Source organism: Canis lupus, chromosome 26 (genome assembly GCF_048164855.1).
Source record: "Canis lupus baileyi chromosome 26, mCanLup2.hap1, whole genome shotgun sequence".
NCBI lineage: Eukaryota > Metazoa > Chordata > Mammalia > Carnivora > Canidae > Canis > Canis lupus.
The window spans coordinates 29,068,557-29,091,167 of record NC_132863.1 but is presented as its reverse complement, the minus strand read 5'-3'; the positions used below and the strand labels follow the sequence as shown (position 1 = coordinate 29,091,167).

General features: G+C 38.2%; 1 protein-coding gene across 7 annotated transcripts in view; it reads right to left on the bottom strand.

Annotated features, from left to right (window-relative positions):
• Positions 1-461: 461 nt before the first annotated feature.
• Positions 462-22,611, bottom strand: part of RALGAPB (Ral GTPase activating protein non-catalytic subunit beta) — an 83,032-nt gene continuing 60,882 nt past the window's right edge. For all 7 annotated transcript variants that reach the window (XM_072801003.1, XM_072801008.1, XM_072801009.1 and 4 more), the window contains 7 exons: positions 17,286-17,451; positions 14,744-14,866; positions 12,836-12,972; positions 8,772-8,880; positions 7,904-7,982; positions 5,474-5,622; positions 462-4,579 (listed from right to left, as the gene is read on the bottom strand). In XM_072801003.1, coding sequence (XP_072657104.1) covers positions 4,386-4,579; positions 5,474-5,622; positions 7,904-7,982; positions 8,772-8,880; positions 12,836-12,972; positions 14,744-14,866; positions 17,286-17,451 — 957 coding nt within the window. In that variant the 3' untranslated portion in view covers positions 462-4,385. The remainder of the gene's footprint in view (positions 4,580-5,473; positions 5,623-7,903; positions 7,983-8,771; positions 8,881-12,835; positions 12,973-14,743; positions 14,867-17,285; positions 17,452-22,611) is intronic.

Genomic DNA, 22,611 nt, shown 5'->3' with positions numbered 1-22,611 from the left:
AGGATGACCTCCTCTGTGTCTCTCTCCTTTCCTGACTGCTAACCCTGACAGAGCCCAGATTATCTGCAGGCAGGAGGACGGCTGGCCTTTCCACATTCCTAAGATCCAGGCAGGCAGCCCCCCAGTGAACACTAGCGTCTGTATGCTGGGCTTCTGTTCACAGCATTTTCATTACACAAGCTCTATAATGACTTTGTATAGTGACATGTATAAAAATAGTGACTTGCTCTATGTTGTACCCTGAAACTAATACAATGCTGTATGTCAATTCAGTTAAAAATTATTTTTAAAAGTCAATCTCATTTTGAATATTCCATGAAACTCTACAAAACCAGCATGAAAACCCACGGATCTAAATTATGAAGGTGAGGCAAAGCAGAGTACACATGCCCTGGAAAGAGTAAATCAGAAATACCCGTGCAGGAATCAAACCCCGCCTGTAACCAAAAGTACACACAACATTATTAGATAAGAATCTCCTTAAAATTTAATTGACTAAATGTATTACATTCAATATTCCATGGGCTTCTTCTGGACAAAGGATCGGCATAAATACAAACAAGCCTCTGGGCCTTTCCCCCTAACCAATGAAGAGAAAACACAGGAGGCGAGGGGACACGAGTACACCTTCGTATTTACACTTCCCCTTTACTTTACAGTTCAGTGCCAGAAATATTTACAGAAAATACAATAAGAAAAAGATCATGTCTTGGCAACATACCGAAATTCATACAAATTGTATATATGATTTCAAGCAAATAATGATACTGCTTATTTTTTAGCCACAACTGCCAAGCCCTTCAGAGGAGAAAGATGTTCTTGGTCACTGCAAGAGGCAAGGACTTGGAAAACTTGGTTTGCTTCAACAAATATTTATTGGGCGCCTACTATATGCAAGGCACTGTGGAATCCCAAATTACACCTTTTCCCTCACCATTAAAAAAAAGAAAAGCATCTGAAGAACATGAGTTGAAACTCTGAGAAAAACACTATACAGTACATGGCTTCTTCAGCTACTGAGAACCCACAGTTTGATTCCACACTGAGTGAGTGGATTACCTCCAATCTCTCTGTCTCAGGAAAAGAGGCTGTCACCGAAATCCTTAAAACAGACCATCGAATTTAACTTAACTATTTCATGTAAACACAGAAATCAATTCTTTTTAGGAAGATATAACCTGAATGGGTTTTAAAATGCTGAATGGAGAACCACTGCCAGCAGGAGTGTCAAATTACCCCTAACACATCTTTACTATCTACCACAAAACATGTCTTTGAGCAAAACTGATTCCCACTTTGGGTAAAGTTCCACCTTCCAATGGAAATAAATGTTCCCAAAGACCGTCTATACTCTGATAATCACTCTGCAGAGCCTGACAAATGCTTCCCCACAGTATGTAGAAAGTAACCATTAATAAAGGTCTCATACACACAACCTGTGGGCAACTGACATTACTGGCCAAAGATGTAGGTCTTCTGTATTTAGAAGTGAGTCCAGAGGAGAATGGGCTGCCCCTGAAATCGAGGACCTGGAAATGGAGGACAGCATGCATGTGCATGGGTGTATGGTCAGGGCAGGAGGGGGTGAACCTGACACATAACTATTCCTTTCAGAGGGCCAATGCTAGGTAGGAGGAGGTCTTAGGAGGAGCACAGAACACAAGTGGGAGCTGGCTGACCGAGAAAAGGCAAAGCCTCCTCATTGTCATCAGTGCTCCCAACCAGAAAGGAGGAAGAAAGCCCCCATCTCCCAAATGGTAAAATGGACTCTGAGGGGCTACCTGCCTCTGTCCCTTGGGTAATGCTTTCCCTGTCACCAAATGCCACACTCATCCATCCCGATACTCCTGTCACATGCAGCAACGACAATGTTTAAAAGCCACAGACCAAAATGGTCCTGGCTTCCCTTCAGAGGTTAAGAATACATGCTAGCAAATTTATCAAGTGGACTACTAAAGGTTGTAACTAGGGACTAAATATGCTCCTCTGGCATTATTCTACTCAACATGATTTTTAACAAAGGCAGTTGGGTGAACTTAGTGACCATATACTCAAACCCATACTAATGAAAGTTTCCAAGGGTTCTAACTGCACTCACTCCGTAGGTGAATGCTATTTTGAGTAGAAGGAAAGAGCACCTCACGAGGTATATGTACCCTATACTCTGTTTGTACTGTACACACTGGGGTCTCATGCCTCCAGGGGCTGCACAGCTCTGAATCGATCCCTTTTTCCCTGGGAGAGCACAGGCTTCTAGATTACAAACTGCATTCAACACAGTTATTCATTCATCAGTTATGAGAATTACAAAGAGTTGCCAGAAATTAGAGCAAACTGAAGGGTCAGGAGGCCTACCCTCAACACGCACATCACAGTACATTTAGCTGACAGTAAAATTATGCTAAAGGTAAAAGTTCTATCCGAAGAATTACACCGAGGAAATACACCTACATCAGTTATTTTTAACCTCTGGAATGTTGTAAGTTGCATATCAATTTAAGCCTTCTTTGTTCATTTCCACTATAAAAAGGGACCATTTTTCCTTTGAAATGTCAATCTGGAATTTCCATGAAAGTTGTTAAACTTCACCTTATACCTGCTGAATTAGTAAAAACATTTTTAGGGTAGAGTTTGCTCCTCTTTATCATATACCCCCTGCCTCCATGCTACCATCTGGAAACATTGATTTATTGCCCAGAGTAAAAAGAAAATCAATTACTCAATAATATCATACCCTGAATGGAAACTGGAGTCTTAGAAGGAGGAGGTAACCTTTACCTGAGCTTAAAACAAACATGATGAAAAGGGTACAGCAAATTTAAAACCAAGAGGTGCTATAATACCCACATTTCTTGCTCACAGATGACAAAATACATACTTTTGGAATAGAAATATCTGCACAGGGAGCTAGGCCCTACATTATCCCCCACTCTCTAATGTTAAAATCCCCAAACGTCAAATGAAACACACCACTGCGGCCCTGACCAAAGTCTATTGACAACAGAGTTCACATAGGGAGACCACCCCTAACACAGCTGTGAGCACTCCTCTTTGGACTTCAGATGTCACTTACTTTCTTAACATAAAATAATCTTAATAAAGAAGAAAGCATATAAGAATAGGAGAAATGAGCAGTGTATACTCTTAGCACTGTAACAGGAATCCTTGGAAGGTTGTTCTGGGTCTGGCCACCTCAAAAGATATATCCCTGGCAAAAAAGTAGCAGCGAGGTAACAGAAGTATTTCCAAAACCCGGGCAGGGATTTTGTTGTGCCTTCAGCTGAAAAGTCCAAAAAAACATGACAACAGCCATTTTTAACAGTAGCCACCCGAGGGGTGGTCACTAACGTTTGTCAATTATGATAAAATCCAGTAGCTCTCTGGGAGAGATCTGAATTAGTAGCATTGAGAGGCTATTTCCTGAACCCCAAATTAGAATCCTTCATAAACTACTGCAGTTTCCTGCTTGGTCCTAAAATAAGAGACAATGGATGAAACCAAATAATTTTCAACCCTTGTTGTGAGTCTACATTTCTCAAAATTTAACCAAGAAATTACCAAGGAATTATGAATGTTTAACCTATCATCATGTCCCCAAGCCACACAGCAAAGGAGAGAGTGGAGGCATCACTGCTGTCGTCTTACAACTGCTAACCCACAAACGCCACCTGTGTCGCCGTAAAAGGACAGGGCCGAGCCTCCATTATAGATCTGCTCCTGGGTTGCCCAGAAACTGAGGCCTTCAGATAGATCTGTGCAGTAATGAGGATGATAACTTTGTGAAATGTGGAGAGGAAACATGAAATATTTTAATGTCAGGCTTCTTATCTAAACAAAACACATATATGTTTGTTTCTGTCAGTTGGACAGTTGGACGACAAATGGACTTACAAGTGAGCAGAAAGCTGAGATTTCTTTCCTTCTCCTCCATGCTATCATCAGTATGAATCTTTAAATGTCCTGGAAGATTCTGAGACAGATTTTAATTCTGAACATAACCTCCTAAAAAGTGAAGTATAAAACTATCTTCAACTTCTAATTTGCAAATTTGATACTACCAATGCACGTGTTTAACTGAGATGCATAAAGCCTTTCTCCTCAAAAGGCTTATATTTAACTAAAATTGTCACTTTTAAAAGAAAGTTTATGGCTAAAATGTGTATCATCATTACCAGCAGGAATATGATTGTGTCTGGGAGCCCATTTCACTAGAAAGCCGAAAGTCTTCTATCAAATGGGTTTATAATGTGTTTCTTCTATTCTGGTGATTAAACAGTAAGCTCTTGGGGAGTGATTTGTTTGTCTTTTTTACAGTGATCACCTATCAAACTGTTTTGCTCTGATATCATAGCCCCAAACTGGAGTTCAATAGTCCTAGACAGTGTCTAAGAAGAGCAGTTCTTGAGTCCAACCTCCTGGAAAAGTGAAGTATAAAACTCTGGCTCCAACTGCTTGTTCCGGTACTTGTTGACAATGTCGGTGATTTTCTGTTTCCGGCGGACATGTGGTGGACTGTAGGAGTCACTCTCCAGTCTCTTTCTTCTACAAATATTAATTACAGTCTGCCTCACCAGAAAACCTTGAAAACAGAGGGTATTAAAATCCACATTAATAACTAACCATCTAGGTGAACTATCAGTCGCTTTTTTTTTTTAAAGACCTTACTCATGAGAGACACACAGAGAGAGAGAGACAGACAGACACACACACACACACAGGCAGAGGGAGAAGCAGGCTCCATGCAGGAAGCCTGACATGGGACTCGATCCCGGGTCTCCAGGATCACCCCCTGGGCTGAAGGCAGCACTAAACCGCTGAGCCACCCAGGCTGCCCAAACTATCAGTTTTCAAGTGAACTATTCTCCCCTTCAAGGTCAAACCTATTTCATTCCATTTGCAAAACTCCCCATCTCCAGAGAGAAGGACAACACTGCAACAAGACTGCAAGAAATACACAATGACAAGGAAAAACAAGCAAAAGTCTGTTCTGACAACCCATTTCTAATTGCCCTGGATTATAAACAGCTATCTGCATTTTCCAGGCCTGGAAGTTTGCGAATCGTAGTTCTATTTGTACTTAAGTAGATAAAGCAAAGTTAGAATAAAATATGCTTTGTTTTTTAAAGATTTTATTTATTTATTCATGAGAGACACAGAGAGAGAGGCAGAGACACAGGCAGAGGGAGAAGCAGGCTCCATGTAGGGAGCCCAATGCAGTACTCGATCCTGTGATCTCCAGGATCATGCCCTGAGCCAAAGGCAGACGCTCAACCGCTGAGCCACCCAGGCGTCTGTCTCATAAAATATGCTTCTTATTTAACAAGAACTATAGCATTTTCTATATGTAGCATCTATTAATATCACCATTTCCTTATTTCTACTTCTTCTTGGTTCATAAAAATGTTTAAATAAACAAACAAGTAAATAAAAAACAGAGAAATCTTAACTCTTCAGCAATATATGAAGACCTTACCAAGTGCTCGTCTGCTGACAATCATCCCATCCACGAGCGGGATGACCATGTTAAATTTTCCAGTGGCTCCTTGAATTTTTATCCGGAATAATCCAGTGTTTAAAGGGTGGATAAAGATGACAGGAACTTCTTTTTCAAGAGTGGTAGATCTTAAGAAAAGAAAACTTTTCACCCAGACATATAAAAGCTTAAGTCCCCCACATACCATGTAAGAAAATTAAGGACGCTTGATGCCAAGCCTGATGTAGTCTGTAAGAGCCAATGTGTCACAGTCTGCTCAGAATCTTCCTTCTGGGAGTCCATGTTGCTGCATTCCCACTCCCACCTCTACCGACACTTAGCCCTAAATGCCCATCACTGCTGCTAGTCTTTCCAAATTGACAAGAAAGGGGCTAAAAAAAAATGTGTTTTAAAGCCACTAGGGATACAGGGTGGAAGGAAACACAGAGGAATCTGTCTGGGAGCTATGAATCTAGCAACCAGCTATGGGACTTTCACAGAGTTCCTCCTTATTCCTCCTTAACCAAAGTGGGAGTGGCCAGGGTATAGGGAATTCCACCAGAGCCAACAATGGAATCTCAGAGCACAAGTGGGAATATAGTTTAGGCCCCATTATGGGAATCTCTAATGTAATTTTTGTTCAGGGGTTGGGGGAGGAAGTTAGGCCCATTAGTCTGAGCCAGCTGAAAATGTCCTCCTTAGCAGAGGTAATAAATGGCTACATCTTTGCAGGGCCAAAGCCTTTGAGTAGGTAATGGGTGCTGATGTCAAAACTGTACCTTTAGAAGACTGAGACACACATCATGCTCAGGGATATGTCACTGCATCTAGAGGTACCCATGTTATTACTCTGTGATACTTGCTACATGTTGGCATTTCTTGTTTTTTTGCTTTCAATACAATGCTTCTGTTCTATATAGGTAAAGTGATTCTGGCCAAAGCAACATTGAGTCAATTTTCAGTATGTTGTATAAAAGTTAGTCTTTTAGTTAATTTTGTCACCAAGACAAATTCTTGACTTTTGCCAGTCTACCAACAAAATACGATTTTTACAGGCTAGTCATATTATTATAACTTTTGACCTAAAAAGACTGAAACAGTAACACTACTACCACCAACACAAGACACTTCAAAGTTTTCTTCCAAACTAGTTCTGGAGAAGTCTACCTCAAGAATTACTCTAGTCTCTTCAGCAAGTCAGCATTATGGAGGAAAAAAAAGACAAAAAGGGCTGTTCTGGGGTGAAAGAGACTGAAGCCATATTAACATCAGATGGAGTGGATTCTGGTTTGAACAAACCAACTCTAAAGGGTATTTTAGGAAAAATGGAGAAATTCTAATATGAACTGGTTACTAGATAGAATTAAGGAATGCTTACTAATTTTACTACTGTGATAATGTTATCTTTGTCTATCTGAAAAGTGTTTTTACTTTTCAGAAATGCAGACTAATATTTAAAATGTTAGGATCTCCTGCAACTTGCTTTAAAATACTTCAGCAGAAAAAAACACCTAAGTTTTAAGAATGACTTCTCCTTTTCGGGAAATTTAAAAATATGTTGTTAAAATAAACCATCTTAAAAAAAAAATAAACCATATTTACTTCAATTCTATGACAATAATCTAATGATGTTAAGAACAAATTCATCTTACATGCAATACAAATCAGATCATGTAGCTTGATATCAAAGGTAGCTCTCTGCTGTACAAGGTAAGGTTGGCATCTGGGGTCAAAAGCCTGAGTGAGTTCAGATCACTTTCTCTTTCATTTACTGAATGTGTGATACTGAAGAATAATCTCTATGAGCCTATTTCATTCCATTTGTAAAACAGAGATGATAATGGTACCTCTCTTGGGTTGTTTTAAAATATTTGTTTAAACCAAAAGCAAGCAAGCAAGCAAGCAAAAAGCCTTGAAACTATAAAGCCTAAAGATATACATTGTTACTAATCTGAATCCAACTATTCTCTTCTTATATCCCTTTTTTGGCATGGGCAGCTAAAATAGGAATCATATCACTATAATATAGTTAGTATTACATTTTATCTAGAAATATTTTCCATTAAATAGCTCATTTAACTAGGATATTTCAACTATCCAGAATGTTTTGACCAATTTAACTCTATTACTTCTAATATTGCTGTTACTATGGTTAACATTTACCTGCTTACACTTATTCATTTTTCTCTCTGCTGCAGATAAATGTACAACAGTAATGATGCCATTTAAAAATACTTGCTAATTTATCACCTTGTGCATGTATCTACCAACTTCTTTGATTTTTTCCCCTCTATGTTTATTTCCTATTTCCTTCATCCCTCTTGTTTCCTTATGTCTTTCTTTATGTAACCACAACTGGCACATTGTAACAAATAGGTTTCTCCATGCTTAAAGACATGCTGATCAGCCTCAGGCAAACAAAGAGTGTACCTCAGAGAAGTGCTGCTGTTTGCAGTAGTTTCCACACCAGTACTGATCTCTGTCAGCAGGTCTGAGAGGGGAAAGTTCTCTGGAAGAAAGTAACAGTAACAGTAACAATTCATATCTCCCTCATATTTCTAAAATAAATAGTATGAAATCTAACTTCTAATCTCTTTATATAAGGGTGCAATAAATATATGGATTACGGTATCCTTAAAATACATAATCCTAACCATTCCTCACCAAGAAGAAATCTCCCTCAAGACATATTTTAGATAAGTTCATCTAAAGCTGAGTTTTTACAGAACATGATCTGTGGCCTTTGAGGGCTTGGTTGGAAAGCAACAATCACACTTGTCCAAAAACCCTGACCTGGATGTGATTTTTAGGTTAAGTATACACTTCTAATGCTCTTATGTTGCTTACATAAAAATCACGAGAAACATCCATAGCAGAATTCCTAAATACAAATTATCTTTATACCAGAACTAGACAGTAGGGTTCATGCAGAAGTGAGGGAAGTGTTCCCTCTTCCCCTTTCCAGAAGACCTGGGAAGACCAGGAGCTACATGGAGAGGGACCAACTGGCAACAAGCTATTCACTGTGATATCAAGAATAGCTAAAAGTTTTATATCCACTTACATCCACTAGTCTCATCAAATCATCACAAGCAGGAGGTGCCATGAGTGTCTCTATTTAATAGATGAGTAATTTAAGGCTTAAAGAAATTGAGTGAGGGGCACAGCCAGGATGCCAACCCAGGCTTGTTGAACTCCAACCCCAGCTTCTGGTCACCATACCACATCTGTGCTGCCTCTCCCCACATATTCAGCAAGTCATTGTCATTCTATAATGGACAAAGTCTTTACACAGTACCTATATCATCATAGCGTTCCACCCAGACTACAGAAACTCTTGTCTCAGGTCCAAGGGGAGGCACAGGGCGACCCTGAGGCAGCTTCTTCATTCTGGAACTGGGACTAAGCTATATGAGGTAGAGAAAAGCAGAAAAGGAGAAGGGAGAGGGGAAAAAAAGAAGTGGCTTAATAAAACTACTCAACCACATATTCAAGTTGTCCAGTGATGTATCAGGCCATGGGATATCACTTCAGGAAAAAAGTTATTTTTTCACTTTTTTGCAAATATATTTGCAAAAAAGCTCTTTGACTCCTCTGTTTATCAAGTCTCAAACTAGAACAAAGAAATGAAGGTCTTAAATTCCAAAAGGAAAATAAGGAATACTGACCAATTATAATTTCCATTTAATAAAAATAAAATTTGTGGGCAGGGTGCCTGTGTGGCTCAGTTGGTTGGGCATCTGATTCTTGGTTTCAGCTCAGGTCCTGACCTTCGGTTTGTGAGATCGAGCCCTATGTTTGCTGGAGATTTTCTCCCTCTCCTTTTGCCCCTCTACCCACTTGTGTGTGCACACTCTTTCTCTAAAATAAATAAACAAAATCTTTTAAAAAATTTATGGACAATGTCTTAATGAGATCATGTGAGACCAAAGGATTTGAGTCTATCTCTGGCCAGCAAACAGAATGCTTTCTTCATCACTTCATCACAATGTTACTGGTTTGCCTGGGGATCCTAACCTCTAAAATGTCCCATCAGCAAGTTACTTCTAGTTCTCATTTCTAGGCCAGAAATTTCCTACTACAGTCTAGGCCAAAAAAGTCACTTTTTTTGTCAGCAGAAAGAAAAAAAGAGTTGCTTATCTCTTTACTATCACAGTGTTTGTTTCTGGTTTCCCTGCCCACCAATTGGCTTGAAGTCTCTCTGAAGAGCTAGCAGGACTCTGTGGCTCCCCTTTAGCACTCTGAGCCTCACCACTTTGAGGGCATGCAGCAGGAATGAGTTTATGCAAAAGTCCTAAACAAAGGTATGTGTACAGAAGGTAGAATCTCATCTCTAAGCTGTATTTTAAAAACAAAACTGCCTTATTAGCACAGAAATATACCTGTGTTTAGCAGATGACCAGAGACCATGGCAATTCCCTTAGATTCTTGTTTCCAATTCTATTTGTGTTCTGACAGTCACAGAAAATGACTGTGACTAAAAGATCTTCCCCAAACTGGTGGCAGACACCAGTCACACTCAGAGACCATTTAGACCATTTTTTTTTTTTTTTTTTTTAAGAGACCATTTTCTTAGCATGGCTCCTAATCAGCTTTGAATCTCCAACTTCAGCCCTAAATATAAAGGGCTTCTGTGATTAGGTCAGGCATACCTGGGTAATCTCCTTTTTATTAAATCAAAGTAACTTTAATAATTATATACACAGAATCCCTTTAGCTGTATAATGTAACATAAGCACAGGATAAATCGTGTTCACAGGTTCTGCCCACACACAAAGGAGCAAATCATATTGGGGCAAGAGTTCTAGGGAGATCTCTAGCAAGAGATCATGTCATCTGCAAATCCATACAGTGTTACTTCTCCTTTCTGATCCTTATGCATCAATTCTTTTTCTTGTCATATTTCCCTGTATAGGACTCCATGTCCAATATAAGTGGTGAGAGCAGACATCCTTGCTTTGTCTTCCATTCAGGGGGAAAGCAGTCAACAATACTATATAGTATAATGTTAGCTTTAGGCTTCCAGTAGAGCTCGGTCTCAGGTTGAGAAAGTTCTCTTCTACTGATAGTTTGCTGAAATATTTGTCATGAATGAATGTTGAGTTTTATGTCAACTTTTTTCTGTATCTATTGAGTTTTTTTCTTTCTTTTTTTTTTAGTTAGTAGTGTGGAAATCAGTAAAGGGAAACCTCACTAAAATGGAGTAGGTAGGCTAGAAAAAGGAGCTGTACCACCCAATGGCAATTACATGAAGAACTGTCAATTACAGACCCTAACAGAAGAATCATCAACAGGAAAGAAACATCAATTATAGCCCCACCAGGAAAAGATGTACATGGAATCTTCTGCAACTCAGCCAATGAGAGACCTTGGTCATTCCCATCCTGAACTCTTGCTTTCCTCCAATGACTTTCACTCAGAACAACCCCTCCCAACTTCTTCCTTCTTCTTCATAAAACGATGTTCCTCTCCTTTGTTTGCAGGACTTGCCAATAGTTTTGCCATAGCTTATATGTCCCCAGTTGCAATTCTCTGCTATTCTTGAGTAAACTCATTTTTGCTGATAAAATACGTTTATTTTAAAGGTTAGTAGCAGTCTACAAAGTATAAATAATAAAAATACGGTGCTTTAAAGATTTTGGATTTTAAGGAATAACCATACTGACATTCAGAAAATGAGTACAAGGTCTACCAATCACTGAACATTAGATCTGGCTGAAATCCTACATTACTACCCTACATAGACATGTTCATCTCCAAACTATATTCTATGAAACCTTCTAAATATAGCAGTTTCTGATTTTCAAAATCAGTTACTTCAGAAAGTCTTAAACAACTTAACTACTTTTCTACTTTTACTATATTAATTTTAAAGGTGAATACTTCTGTATTCTCTCTCAAGTGCATATATACAGTGTTGATGTTTGAACAATGCAGGGGCTGGAGGTGTTGATCCAGCCTATTGTTGACCAGAAAGAAGTCTTATCAATAATATAGTTGATTAACACATATTTTGTATATTAGATGTATTATGTGCTGTAAAGCTAGAGAAAAGAAAATATTTAAGAAAAACATAAGGAAAATACATTTACTGTACTGTATTTATTGTAAAAACACAGATGTCTGGACCTACGCAATATTTTATTTTTTATTTTATTATTTTTATTATTTTTATTATTTTTATTTTATTTATTCATGAGAGACATAGACAGAGAGAGAGTCAGAGAGATACAGGCAGAGGGAGAAGCAGGCTCCATGCAAGGAGCCCAATGCAGAACTCAATCCCAGGACTCCACGATCACACCCTGGGCTGAAGGCAGGCACTAAACTGCTGAGCCACCCAGGGATCCCATGAACCTACGCAATTTAAACCCCTATTGTTCAAGAGTCAACTGTATTATGTTAAAAACAACTTTCACTGTTGAAGAGCCAAATTAAAAATCCTATAAAATCAAAGAATGGTTCAATCAAGTTTACACTTCTTTTGCCTTTCTTATTATGTGTTATAAATCAATCTTCCCACATTTATGAAATCATCTTATACTCTTGCTATCACTCGTCCACTTTCCAGTAGGAAGAGCTAACATGAGGAGAAAACAAAAATAAAGACAAAACAAAAATAATATCTACTGATATGGCAAGAAAAAAAGTATAAAAGTAAAATACTCCCTTCTTGTGGTGGCTGCTGTGTGCCTCACTCAGTGTGTCTATTCATACACTGGGCTAGTCTCCAAAGTGCTACCATTTGTATAGAGCAGACTTGTTTAAGTTGAATGTTACATGATTAAAGACATGGAATGTATAGCTGCTGTTGTACCATTTTTTAAAAAAGATTAATTTGAAAGAGAGAAAGAGAGAATGTATGCACAAGTGAGAGGGGGAGAGGGAGACGCAGACTCCCTGCTGAGTAAGGAGCTCAACACAGGACTCGACCCCAGGACCCTAATCATTAACATGACCAGAGCCTAAGGCAGACATTTAACTGACTAAGCCACCACCAGGTGCCCATCACTGTTGTACCTTCAATGTGTATTTCAGGGACCAAATAAAAGTGTAGGCCTGAGAAGGAATGGGTGAGAGACCTAAGCGTGGTACCAGAATGGCTAAATCAAGGAAACCACGAGAGGCTATCTTAGAATGACCTATTTGTTGCAAGCTGAAAAAAAGAAAATTGTAAGAATTTGATTTAAAAAACTTAAGATACTAAAAAAAAAAAAAAAAGGCAAAACTTAAGATACTAATGAATCAGTACTGCTATCATTGTTCTTTATGTTACAGTTAAAAGCTTGATTTAAAGCATGATTCTATAATTACCCTCAATTCATGACAAATTTTTAAAACTGTATCAACAAAGTTACTTACCCGCTGTGAGGAATTAAGATTGTCTGTGTGATTAGGGAAAAGCTCAAGTGTCAGGGATGGCTGTTTCAGAATTCCAGGCATAAGATCCATATTTGAATCACTATCTTGGTCCGAGATGTTACTTTCTAATGAATCAGCTATAGGGAAAAGAAAAAAAATTATATTTACTACTTCTTTAGAGAAGTGTTTCAACTAATTATGCTAACAGTTTAACCTAAGTCACTTAGGAGAAGCATTGCTTCTAGACAAAAGGTTGGTAAAACTTTTCTATAATGGGTCAGTAAATATTTTAGGCTTTGCTGGCTATGTAGGTCTCTAATGCATATTCTTTGTATTTTATTTATAACACCTTAAGAATGTAAGAACTGTACTTAGTGTTCTAATTTTGGCCTATGTGCCATAGTTTGCCAGCTCCTGCACTACAGAAAAACTGAGATAAGACTAGAAAATATTTAGACTTTTCAGATGCAAAATATAAGCCACCTGTCATTCTCTTAATTATTTTGATTACATATTCAAACATGTGGCGTGGTACCCAGTGGCACTGGGGCATTCCAAAGCTACAGAGGACCTAGTCCTTGTGATTAAGAAGTGATCTGGTTACAGACAAGCACACAGAGTCAGAAAAAACAAAAACAAAGACAAATCTCAAGAAACCGGAAGAGGTTGAGTCAGAGCAGGGGCACAGCTGGCACACGGGACATTTCATGACAAGAGATAAAGACCCAACTGTAGCAACTAAAGTAGAAGGACAAGATTCTAGCTTTGTTGGTGCAAATAGGCTGGCCTAGAGACACCACAAAGGAGGGACTCAACCCACAGAGGACAAATAGGGCCTCGCTTCTGGAATCAAGGTAATAAATCACAGCCTTGATGTGAAGGCAAAGAGCTGCTAAGGATACTGACCTAGACCATCGAAGGCCCCTCCTACCAGGGACACAACTGGCCCAAGAATATAAGACAGGGGTGGGGGACCTAGTGTGGGAAATCAAGGGCCCAAGTACAAAAAGTTCAGAAGGCTGCCAGAGCAAGGGCACGAGAAAAGTAATTAGCCTGAAGATGAGACCATGACAGTGTGATATATAGCAGCCCATTCTACAGACCGTCTCAATGAAGGTGAAGTTTTTCACGTACTACCTGGTCAGGCACAAAGAAATGGGCTTAATTTGCAAGAAGCAAAGGTTTGAGGCAAGATAAGACTATGGGTTCAGACTGAGAAGTAATAATCACTCCTGATCCTTTGGAAGAACTGGCTTAATTCACCACCTTTTCTAGGCTGTGAAGTTTCTCCAGCTTGGTGTCAGATCAGCCAGATGCTATCAGAGAGCCTTCCAATTGTAGGATTCTCTAGAGTTCCAGATAAGGCTCTCACATGGAAGCAGGCAAGTAGATGGGAGCTAATTCATAAATGGAGAAAGAAATGAATACACTGCAAAACAAGCCTTCTATGCATTGATTAATTAAAGAAAGACAAAAAATGGGTTGAAGTGGATCTCTCCTTCTCTACTTAAAGATTATTATAGGAACGTCTGGGTGGCTCAGCGGTTGGGCGTCTGCCTTCTGCTCAGGGTGTGGTCTGGGGATCAAGCCCCACATCAGGCTCCCAATTGGGAGCCTGCTTCTCCTTCTGCCTATGTCTCTGCTTCTCTCTGTGTGTCTCTCATGAATAAATAAAATCTTAAAAAAAAAAAAAAGATTATTATAAGAGGTTTGGTCCATCTGTCTTTAAAAGTCCTTAAGAAAGAGGAGCTAATATCCTATACCTTTGCATCATCTAAATGCTATCATGCCTTAGAAGTTAAACAGTGTCTTAGATGACTTCAGAAATCTCTCCCAATGCAAAAATACTGCACAAACCAGTGAATATAAAAACAGATTTTAAAACAGCACCATATAAAAAATGCTTACTTAAAGACTCCACAGGAGAAGGAACTACAAAAGCTATTTCCGTAAGGGCATCAGCATAATACAGCACCTTCTTCTGTCCATTGAAAATGCTAGCCCCAATGTCTTCAGAGGAAATCACTTCATCTAGGAATGAGAAACACTACATTACTGCTCCAAAAGGTGGGAAAAATCCATTTCATCCTGCTTCATGAAATTTTAATTGGTTAATAAAGTAATAATCAACAGAAGGTATGTTTCCAGCAAGAACCAATGAGTATGTAAGAAGAATAAAATATAAATGTTCATTAAATGTCTTTACACTAACTTTAAATGATTAAACTTTAATTTTACAGTTTCTGAAACTACACTAAATTAGGCTACTTCTGAAAAGCAGAGACTTGAACTCATCTGTATGAGGCAGATTATGAGGCAGTTTTTCGGGAAGAGGTAATAATCTAAAGGAAGATGACCACCACAGACCTCTAAAAAGAGGGCAGGTGTCTGTGCGTTTTGCACTCTTGCTTTCAAGGTTATTTCTGTCCTTGGTCTCTCTCTACTGCTCCTCAGCTCTGCTTCTTCCCCAGTGGCCAGTGACAGAACATAAAATGTACAGGCAGTATATTGAATAGTAGTATCTGCTCTAAGCCAACAAGAATGAATTAACAAACAAACAAAAAAAAAAAGAATGAATTAACAAAAGTAACATTCCTGAGAACTAGTACACTTCTCAATTAAAATGAACACAATGTCCTACCAGGAATGCATAAAAGACCAACAACCTGACAAAAAAATGGGAAGAGGAAATGGAACAAGTAGTTCCCAGGAGAGAAATAAAAAAAAAATTGAAAAAATGCTGAAACTCAGTTATAATTAAAAACAGAAAATTTGGGACACCTGAGTGGCTCAGCAGTTGAGTGTCTGCCTTCGGCTTAGGGCGTGATCATGGGGTCCTGGGATCAGGTCCCACACTGGGCTCCCTGCATGGAGCCTGCTTCTCTCTCTGCCTATCTCTGCCTCTCTCTCTGTCTCTCATGAATAAGTAAATTAAAAATCTTAATTAATCAATTAATTCAGAAAACTTCTCACCTAGCAGATTGGAAGATACCTAATGTTGGTGAGGATGTGGCAAACTTTATTTGCAAAAACAGCATAGTTTGCCAACTCCTGGTTTAGACTCTGGGAAGGCACTTTGTGTCTACTGTAATAGACACTTGGGTTACTGCCCCAACACCCACTCCACCCTCCTCTGCTCTGTAGCAGATGTGAACTGTGAGTGGAACTGACCCTTCACACTGGCTCTACCTTGTCTTTATCTCTCTACCAGGGTTAAGAGTCATTCCATCTCTCTTGCTACGGCCACACGTGTAGAGTGGCCAAATCACTGCATATCTCAGGACTGGAAGTAGGGAGGTTCTGAGACCCAGCTAATCTCTCCTCTTCAGGCGAGGGTTGGCATGTGAATATAAAGCCTGGAACTGCCTTTTGGTACTATGAGAGAAGCCAGGCTAAGGAAAAAGCCAACATATGGACAGCAGAGCTAAAGGAAAACTGCAGAGAAAGAGAACAGGGTGTTGATCAAATGACAACAAAAATGTACACTAATCTCTAGAATTTTCATTTACTACATGAGACAATAAATGACTTTTAAAATATAAGCCAGTTTGGGTCAAGTCTTCTGTTACTGCAACCATAAGCATTCAATGATACATTTATCAAATTGAAACATGTGCATATCCTTTATAAATTTACTTATGGGAATTAGATATACTCAAGCATATATTAAAGGATATATGTAAATTAAAATTGGAGTATATCCCTAAATACTTAGATTTAGCCTTGACTGAAATTAGAAAAAAATGACAGGTCACAAGTCACAATGGTATTCAATTGGAAACCTTGAGAGGGTACAATCTTGCTCACAGAGCAACTCTAGTAATTCAAAGCGTGGACACAGGTATCACCCCCTTCAGAGATATTAACTCTCCAGTGCTCTTCAGGAGCCCTCAGAAGAAAGAGCATTGTGGGGGGGAGGAGGAGAGGGTAAAGGTCTTAAGTTTAAATTTATACTTGCTCTTGTATTTATTATCCTGATTATCTTCCTCAGGAAGATTTGTAGATATGGGCATCAATCTCTCAGAGATAGCTGTTTACTACAAAGGTTTTTATGTAATATCCCAAAAATGTAACCTTTAATGATAACCACAAAGTCTATATAACACACCTTTTAATAGAAAACTGTATTGGACAAAGGACAAAATGTACTTGCTAGCAAACTGCTGCTAGTTTAGGAACTTATTATTATTAGCCTTGTGACATTTGAGCCATGAATTTTATATGAACTGTCTATCTTTCTTTAATTCCTCCCCCCCCCGCCCCCATATACAGAAGACATCTGAAAGAATATATAAACTAGTGTTAAGTGACTTCTTGTCAGGACTAGAATTAGGAGAAAAATATTCTTTAATATACCTCTGGTTTATTTGTAAAATAAGACTACAAACTTAAAGAGACAGAAATTAAGAATAATAAAACAAGAAAAAACAATGACCATTATGAGTTTTACCTTGTTCAGGTCCTTCACCATCATCACAACTGTTAATAGACCAACTGGTAGAAACATGCCCAGTCCAACCTGGGTGTCTGCCCACATCTACTGACCAGCCAAGGGAGAGCAAAAATTCTAGGAAATGTGGCTGAACATTTCTGGAAGATTCCACATTCTTTAAAATCTGAAATACATACCAATCATCAGCTATAATGAAGGAAACAAAAGAGCATATCAAAATAAATCTCCATAAAAATCAGTTAGCTTTGAAGTACCTGACAAATCAAGCCTAAGCTCAGAATAAACTTGGGAATACATTTCTATAGTTAAAAATGATGCTTCTATAGAAGTTAGACAGATTTGGGTTCAAATGGCTGGGTCTTGGGAAAGTTTCTTAACCTCACTCTTTCAGTGTCTTCATCTCTAAAGCAGAGATAGTAACAATGGTTGTGAAGATTAAGTGAGATAATTCTAGCTCCCTCTCTAGCAAAACAATTACTGAACCAGATGTGTTTACTAAAAGTAAACTAAAACTGCTATGTCCCTATCTTCACAGACTTTACTGTCTGCTTAGTGAGACACATTACACAGGTATGTGATTATTTTATTACACACCATGACAAAGGCTGTAAAAGGTACAAATCTATTTTTAATAAGTTCAATGAAGATTAGGTATAATTAACAAACAAGTGAGAAAACATCCTCCTCTTAGTCCAAAGAAGAGAATGCAGCCATTTTAGCATAAAATAAGGTGATCAGAAGGTTCTCTGCTCCTCACTAAATACCAGATTTAATACCTGGGCTTTTTACAAATGGCCTCAAAAAGAAAACCCCCTAAAACTGTTGTTCTCACAGGGGTGACTTCCCCCTCCAGGAGGCACCTGGAGGGGGAAATCACAACTTATGGGATGCTACTGGTATCTGGTGAGTAGAGGCCAAAGATGCTGCTAAATGTCCTTTTTATAGGACAGCTTCCATAATGAAGAATTATCTAGCTAGCCTAAAAGAGTAATAGTGCTGCTGTTGAAAACTCTATGCTAAAGGCAGGAAAGTGGGAAATCCTCTACAAATTATCAAAATCAAAATGCATGTATCAAAATCACCCAGGGAATATTTTTTTCTTGGACATTTCATCAAACTTTTTACTTAGTAATTATAAAACATTTAATTTTAATTTTGTATTAGCATTATTACCTTATAAGCATAAATGACAATTAAGTGATGTATTTGATCTATAGTTCTTAATCTAAGATCATTCAACCTATAATTTAATATCTAAAATAGAATATTAAAAGTATGCAGTATGAACTTAGGTCTATAAAAAAATAAATCATACAACACAAAGGCAAAGAGTACAAGGATCACCTATCAACACTGCAATTGGTATCACTGTTGATAGCACTCAAAATCAGCAAATAGAGATGAGGTATTTTTAATTTTTTTTACATTTTTAAAATTTGTTTAAATTTAATTAATGAACATATAATGTATTATTGGTTTCAGAGGCAGAGGTCCATGATTTATCAGTCTTATATAATACTCAGTGCTTATTACATCACATGCCTTCCTTAATGCCCATCAGCCAGTTACCCCAGCTTCCCACCTCCTTCCCCTCCAGCAACCCCCAGTTTGTTTCCTATGATTAAGAGTCTCTCATGGTTTGTCTCCCTCTCTAATTTCATCTTGTTTTATTTTTTACTCTTTTCCCCTATAATCCTGTTTTGAGGCATTCTTTAATTCAGAGAGGAGTGAGCTGACATGGATTCTGTAGTACCAGATCAACATAATTCTGTCACCTGTACAATTTTGTGAACATGAGATTCTCGTAGACCATTGTGGACTTCTACACAACACCAGCAGAGGTAGGATCCTAGAATCACTATTTTTATTTTTTATTTTTACCTGGTGTCAATTTATTGGCTTTTAGGGAGATTGTACATTTATATTGATTGCAGTATTTTTAAATTCTAAATTCAATTAGTTAATATATTAGTTTCAGAGGTAGAGTTCAGTGATTCATCAGTCTTATATAACACTCAGTGCTCATTACATCACATATCCTCCTTAACGTCCAACACCCAGTTACCCCATCTCCCTACCCCCTTCCCTCCAGCCAGGGTTTGTTTGTTTCCTATGGTTAAGAGTCTTATGGTTTGTCCTCTGGTTTCATCCTGTTACATTTTTTCCTCTCTTCTCCTATGATCCTCTGTTTTGTTCCTTAAATTCCATGTTTGAGTGAAATCATAACTGTCTTTCTCTGATTGACTTATTTTGCTTAGCATAATACCCTCTAGTTCCATCCATATTGTAGCAAAAGGCAAGAGTTCATTTTTTTTTAAGAGTTCATTTTTTATGGCTAAGTAGTATTCCACTATATGTATGTGTATGTGTGTGCGTGCGTGTGTATACACATACCACATCTTTATCCATTCATCTGTCAATGGACATCTGGGTTCTTTCCATAGTTTGGCTATCGTGGAATTTGCTATTAATATGGGGATGTAGGTGCCCCTTCAGAGGACTATATTTGTATCTCTGGAGTAAATACCCAGTAGTGCAATTGTTAGGTGGTAGGGTAGCTCTATTTTCAACTTTTTGAGGAACCTCCATACTGTTTTCCAGAGCAGCTGCACCAGCTTGCATTCCCACCAACAATGTAGAAGGATTCCTCTTTCTCTGAAACCTCACTAACATCTGTCATTTCCTGACTTGTTAATTTTAGCCATTTTGACTAGTGTGAGGTGGTATCTCATGGTGATTTTGATCTGTAGTTCCCAGATGATGAGCGATGTTGAGCATTTTTTCATGTGTCTGTTGGCCATTTGTATGTCTTCTTTGGGGAAATGTCTTGTTCATGTCTTCTATCAATTTCTTGATTGAATGATTTGTTCTTTGGGTGTTGAGTTTGGTAAGTTCTTTATAGATTTTGGTAGCCCTTTATCTTATAAGATACTTGCAAATACCTTCTCCCATTCTGTCAGCCGTCTTTTGGTTTTGTCAAATGTTTCCTTTGCTGCGCAAAAGCTTTTGATTTTGATGAAGTCCTAATAGTTCACTTTTGCCTTTGTTTCCCTTGCCTTTGGAGACACGTCTAGCAAGAAGTTGCTGCAACCGAGGTCAGAGAGGTGGCTGCCTGTGTTCTCCTCCAGGATTTTGATGGATTCCTGTCTCACATGTAGATCTTTTATCCAGCTATTTTTACATATGGTGTAAGGAGATGCTCCAGGTTCATTCTTCTGCATGTGGCTGCCCAATTTTCCCAAAACCATTTGTTGAAAAGACTGTCTTTTGTCCATTGGATAGTCTTTCCTGCTTTGTTGATTAGCTGACCACAGAGTTGAGGGTCCATTTCTGGGTTCTCTATTCTTTTCCACTGATCTATATCTGTTTTTGTGCCAGTACCATATTGTCTTGATGATTATAGCTTTGTGATAAAGCTTGAAGTCCTGAATTGTGATGCCACCAGCTTTGGTTTACTTTTTCAACATTCCTTTGACTATTTGGGGTCTTTTCTGGTTCCATACAAATTTTAAGATTATTTGTTCTAGCTCTGTGAAAAAAGTTGATGGTACAGACTTGAAAGTATAGACTGCTCTGGGAAGCATGACTTTTTTTTTTTTTTTCTGAAGCATGACATTTTAAAAGTATTTGTTCTTCCAGTCCAAGAGCATGGAACATTTTTCCATTCTTTGTGTCTTCCTCAATTTCCTTCAAGAGTGTTCTATAGTTTCCTAAGTACAGATCCTTTGACTCTTTGGTTAAGTTTATTCCTGGGTATCTTACGGTTTTTGGTGCAATTGTAAATGGAATCTACTCAATTTCTCTTTCTTCTGTCTCATTGTTAGTGTATAGGAATATAACTGATTTCTGTGCATTGATTTTATATCCTGGAATCACTACTTTTAAAAGTTCCCCCCACTCAAAAGACAGTGACAGAGTCCACAAGTCACAGATGTGGTTCATCAATGCTGATCTATGTCAAGACCATACAGAGGCGTGATCAAACCAAAATATGGAGTGTTCCTTCTATTACTTGTCAATCCACTGGGCAAAAATTGCCAGGCCATTATGTCTTAAACACTTCTCATTAGAAGTACACATATGTAGTTCACCCACAGCGCTTCACAGTCATGTAAGTGCCAAAAAACTGATTTGACAGCCACTTCCAGTTTTTTTCCAATTAAAATTTTTATTCAGGAGTGAAAGTTTTAAATAAACAATTTCTGAAAAGTATTGCATCAAGATGCAATAGATGAGTCAAATTCAACCTACAAAGCCACTGACTGGCAGCTAGAAATTAATCTAAAGCCACCCTGTGCCTAGGAAAGGTGGGGCTCAGACATTCTACAGGAGGCTGCAGAAAATGTGCATTGTTCTAATCACTCTCAGTCCCTAAAGAGCTAAGGTAACTAAATTAGTTTAAGAGCTACTTCAATGGTTTATGTCTTCTTTTACAGGAAGGAGAAAAATGGCCCTATTATTGTCATATGAACCATGCATTAGACTTCTTCCAAACAAATCCCCAATTGCTCCAATCTACCCCATTCTGAGGTTCTTTCAAAAACCTGGAGTCCACTGGTCTCACCTCCAGCTACCATAAGCCCATATCCTCCTAAGCTCCAAGTATACTCACTCCACAATGAATTTTGTGAAGATGGAATTCTCTCTTACCTCCAGGGTCATTACATATGCTACTACTTTGTTAGTAACAACCTGCTTCTACCTTTTTACCTACTGCAAACATAACTGCAGATATCAGAAAAATGTCTTTTCCTCCTAAACTCCAAACGAGGTTAGGTTTTCCTGGTTATGGCTCCTAAAACATGCTTCTAATTAACATACTTTACAATTCTTGTTTATTTAGTCATCTGTCTCCCCCCCCTTAGACAGTAGTTTTGGGAGGTTAGATACCCTGTAGAGCTTGTTCACCTCTCATTTTCTAGTAGTTCACTAATAATTTGAAATACTGCTTATAATAAAAATAAACATTTTGTGACTTTGATAAATTTCTTAAAGTATCTTCAATTTGATAAGCTAACAGTGTTACACGGACTATAGTAAAATTCCAAGATCATGTAGTCATAATGCCCTACACATCTAATACTGTATTTGATAAATATAATTTCGGCCCTTTCCTAGTCAAAAATTGGTAGGTGCCTGCCTATTCTGTGTTTCAACTATTCATTTCCAACAGATGCTTTAAATCTTTTGTCATTTACTCTCAGTTTCCCATTATCCCCTTTTATTTTTCTTCATCATTCTCCTACTCTAAAACTTAAAAGTTTTCTTTAACTTAAATTTTACTTAAGTCTTCCATTTTTACCCTTTACTTTATTTCAGGAGG